At 43.7% G+C, this 4,617-nt stretch overlaps 1 protein-coding gene across 1 annotated transcript; it reads left to right on the top strand.

The window, feature by feature from the left end:
- The first annotated feature begins 297 nt into the window (after positions 1-297).
- Positions 298-856, top strand: LOC128572897 (protein S100-A10-like). The gene has a single exon (XM_053573033.1). The coding sequence runs from the start codon at positions 359-361 to the stop codon at positions 734-736; it is 378 nt and encodes a 125-aa protein (XP_053429008.1). The 5' UTR covers positions 298-358; the 3' UTR covers positions 737-856.
- The last annotated feature ends 3,761 nt before the right edge of the window (positions 857-4,617 follow it).

The following is a 4,617-nucleotide window of genomic DNA, read 5'->3' as shown; positions in this document are numbered from 1 at the left end:
TGCTAAACAACAATGACAACTTCAACAACAACAACAAAAATGGCTGGGTGTTGTGGCAGGCCCCTGTAGTCCCAGCTACTTGGGAGGCTGAAGCAAGAGGGTCGCTTGAGCCAAAGAACTTGAGGTTGCTATGAGCTATAATGCTACCACACTCTAGTTACTGTGCCAGAGTGAGACTCTGTCTCTAAATAAATAAAAATTTAAAAAAAAGAGAGGATGGAAAGAAAGAAAAATAATAAAAGGAAAGGAAAGAAAATAAAAAAAAAAAAAAGAAAAGAAATGAAAAAAGGAGTTCGCCGCCCCGCGCCTCAGCCAGCTGGCGTCCGCCACGCCTCTCGGCCCAGTAGATCTCACCAAAATGCCATCTCAGATGGAGCACGCCATGGAAACCATGATGTTCACATTTCACAAATTTGCTGGGGATAAAGGCTACTTAACAAAGGAGGACCTCAGAGTGCTCATGGAGAAGGAGTTCCCGGGATTTTTGGAAAATCAAAAAGACCCTCTGGCCTTAGACAAAATAATGAAGGACCTGGACCAGTGCTGGGATGACAAAGTGGGCTTCCAGAGCTGCTTTTCCCTGATTGCGGGCCTCACCATCGCGTGCAACGACTATTTTGTAGTGCACATGAAGCAGAAGGGAAAGAAGTCGGCAGCACCGAGCAATTACTCTGCCCTGAAAAGTGTTCTCTCAAAGGATTGCTTCAAACATCTGCCCCACAGCTTCTCCCTATAGAAGGATTTCATGAGCAGATCAGGATCCTTAGAATATATACAAATAAAATCCAACTCCCATTTGTCAAGCAGAGAAGAAAAAGTTAATTAAATGCCAGATGAGCTTTTGTTTTTTACATTGTTTGCATACGCTTGCCCTCAATAAACATAATCCTTTTTTTAGTTCCAAATTAAAAAAAAAAAAAAAGAAAAAAAAATGAAAAAAGGAAAGGAAAAGAAAAAAATTATTTGTTTTTTTGTCCAGGAAAAAATTGATAAGTGGCCTTTCTTAGTTATGTAAATACATGATGAACAAGCACCTACTGCTCTGAGAGAAAGGGTAAGAGATCCTTCTGTGACCTGACAAAGTCTCTCCCGCAAAGCTTGGCATACAGAGGTGGTCACTGGGAGCAAATCTGCCTGGGAAGAAAGCAATGAAACCCTGGCCCCTTCTCTTTGAGATTCAATGTCCTTACAACCGCTCTGAGGGCTTGAGAGCAGTTGGGAACAAAGGACATCAAAGGCTTCAAAGGGGGGGACTCACCATGAGACACAGAAGAATTCTGTACAGGTGACCCAAGGTCTAGAAGGGCAGAGAGGAGGAATAGCTCCGACAGAGTGTGAAATTGAGAATGGCAAACTGCTCTGGATCCAGCTACTTTGTCCCAGTGGTTCAGTCTTGGGAATAATGAATGAACATGAATCTGAACTAGAAGAGCTGTTCTTTGGGAGCCCACATGTGGGTGTCTGCAGAGCTTTGGACTGGCAGGGACGTCATTCCAGGCCTGGGCTGAATCACTGTTCAACAGTGACTACCACAGGGAATGATATAAGCAGCAGCCCTAACCAGAGCCCATGAAGAACCCATTCAGTTCTCTAACTTTTTGTCTGCCTGTTGTTTGGGAGCAGAACTTATCCCTTCAGGTTGAATAAACTTTTTTCTGGGAAAACTGAGCAGAGCTTTAAAAGAGAGATTCTGGGCCTGGCACAGCGGTTCACACCTATAATCCTAGCCGTCTGGAATCCAAGGCAAGAGGATCCCTTGAGCTCAGGAGTTTGAGACCAGCCTGAGCAAGAGCAAGAACCTGTCTCTATTAAAAATAAAAAAAAATTAGTTGGGTATTGTGGCAGGCACCTGTAGTCTCAGCTACTAGGGAGGCTTAGGCAGGAAGATTGCTTGAAACCAGGAGTTTGAGATTGCTGTGAGCTATGATGCCACAGCACTCCAGCCTGGTCAACAGAGTGAGACTCAGTCTCCAAGGAGAAGAACTATAGAAATCCTGAAAGAAGAAACCATCCCAGAAACTTCAGAAAGAAAGAGTATAAGGAAAGAAATGATAGCCGGGCGTTGTGATGGGCACCTGGAGTCACAGCTACTCGGGAGGCTGAGGCAAGAGAATTGCTTGAACCGAAGAGTCTGAGGTTGCTCTACCAGGGATGACAATGCAATTCTCTTCCTCAGCTTCCCAAGTAGCTGGGACTACAGGAGCCTGACACAACGCCCAGCTATTTTTAGGACACCCTACCAGTGGTGACAAAGCAAGACTCTGTCACCAAAAAAAAAAAAAAAAAAAACAGGAAAAGAAAGGAAGAAAGGATTAGAGATCATACTTTCCTCACGCCCCCACCAAAGAAATCAAATAAGATAAAAACCAAAAATGTGTCCATTGGATTTAGCATTCAAGGGGTCATTAGTGTCCTTGATAAGATCAAATTTAACAGGATGGCAGGAATATACACAGATGACGGGCCTAAACGTGTGAAATCAAATGTTGGAAACCACAAGTATAAATAATTCTTGACTACCAAGAATAGTTGGGCTGAATTATATTAATATTTTGCATCAGAAAACAGAGTTGAGGGCCAGGCGTGGTCACGCCTATAATCCTAGCACTCTGGGAGGCCTAGGCAAGTGGATTACCTGAGTTTACACGTTCAAGACCAGCCTAAGCCAGAGCAAGTTCTCATCTTTAAAAATAGCCGGGCATTGTGGCAGGTGCCTATAGTCCCAGCTTGAGCCCAAGAGTTTGAGGTTGCTGTGAGCTATGAGCCACAGTGAGCCACAGCACTCCACTGACAACGACAAAGTGAGACTCTGTCTCAAAAAAACAAAAAAAGTCTCAGGTCTCTAACAAATACATTAAATGTTTTTGGAGTTTTGTTGTTGTTGTTGTTATTGTTGTTGTTTTTTAGAGACAGAGTCTCACTTTGTCGCCTTTGGTAGAGTGCCATAGATCACAGTTCACAGCAACCTCCAGCTCTTAGGCTTAGGCAATTCTCTTGCCTCAGCCTCTCAAGTAGCTGGGACTACAGGCACCTGCCACAACGCCTGGCTATTTTTTTTTTTTTTTTTGTAGAGACAGAGTCTCACTTTATTGCCCTTGGTAGAGCACTGTGCCATCACAGCTCACAGCAACCTCCAGCTCCTGGGCTTAGGCAATTCTCTTGCCTCAGCCTCCCCAGTAGCTGGGACCACAGGCGCCCGCCACAATGCCTGGCTATTTTTTGTTGCAGTTGGCCAGGGCTGGGATTGAACCCACCACCCTCGGTACATGGGGTTAGCGCCCTACTCTCTGAGTCACAATTTTTTTTTTTTTGCTGTTTGGCCAGGGCCCAGATTTGAACCCATCACCTTGGTATATGGGGCCAGCACCCTACTCACTGAACCACAGGCTCCACCCTACATTAAATGTTTTTAAGAAAAGATAAAAAGAATTTTTGATTTTTAAAGCGTGAAAGAAAGCAATATTCAAATAAACAGACCTATTCTCAAATTATAAAATTATTATAAAAATTACAAGATTATTATAAAATAAAGAATTTGTTTATTCTTTTCGCTACCATACACACCCAGAGGAATCACTTCTCTCCCACCACGAGCTATCCAATTTCTAGTTCTTTTTTTTTTTATTTCCAGACCAGCCAAGGTATTTATTTGAAAAGATTGAGGTGAGCTCAATTTTTTTTATATATCACCATGTGTGAACCTGCAAATACAAACCATTTATAGTCACATCCCTTGGTTCCAAAGCAAATAAATTGGTGCTATAGTTTTGGAAATTAATTGTGATTTATTGACTGGGATGCCCGAGGTCCTTGCACTGTGACAGCATTCAGATTGAGGGGAAAATGCCTAAAACGAGACCATGAATTTAGTTCCAAGCTTCCCAGAACGATCCCTGACTATCACAGGGTCTAACTTTTCTTTCTTCTTTTTTTTTTGAGACAGAGTCTCAGTCACTCTGGGTAGAGTGCTGTGGTGTCGTAGCTCACAGCAACCTCAAACTCTTGGGCTCAAATGATCCTCTTGTCTCAGCCTCCTGAGTAGCTTGGTCTACAGGTACCTGACACCATTCCCAGTTAGTCTTTCTATTTGCAGAGACAGGGTCTCACTTTGCTCAGGCTGGTTTTGAACTCCTCAGGCAATCCATCCACTTCAGCCTCTCAGAGTGCTAGGATTAAAGGTGCGAGCCACCATGCCCACATTTTCTACATTTTCAGTAGAGACAGGGTGTTGCTCTTGCTCAGAGTGCTCTCAAACTGCTGAACTCAAGGATCTTTCCACCTCCTCTTCCCAGAGTATTAGTAGGTATGAACCACAGTACACAGCCCTAAGGTCTAACTTTTCTTTTTTTTTTTTTTTTTGGCCGGGGCTGGGTTTGAACCCGCCACCTCCGGCATATGGGACCGGCGCCCTACTCCTTGAGCCACAGGCACTTTCCCCCTAAGGTCTAACTTTTCAAAGACTGGAGACAACTATTCACATACTGATCCCACAGTCCTAGGTTGATCTTAAAGGCAGCTTTGATGGTTGACAGATGATTGGCTGTAGCTGTAGGAGAATTGAATTACCAACCAATCAGAACCCAGATTAAATGTTGCAATTGCATGTGGACAGACTAG

This window comes from Nycticebus coucang, chromosome 20 (genome assembly GCF_027406575.1).
Source record: "Nycticebus coucang isolate mNycCou1 chromosome 20, mNycCou1.pri, whole genome shotgun sequence".
NCBI lineage: Eukaryota > Metazoa > Chordata > Mammalia > Primates > Lorisidae > Nycticebus > Nycticebus coucang.
Note: the sequence above shows the minus strand (reverse complement) of the source record. Positions and strands in the feature narration are given on the sequence as shown.

Bases quoted from the DNA above. Each gene is read 5' to 3' on its own strand.
- LOC128572897 (XM_053573033.1), top strand. From the start codon at position 359: ATGCCATCTCAGATGGAGCACGCCATGGAAACCATGATGTTCACATTT.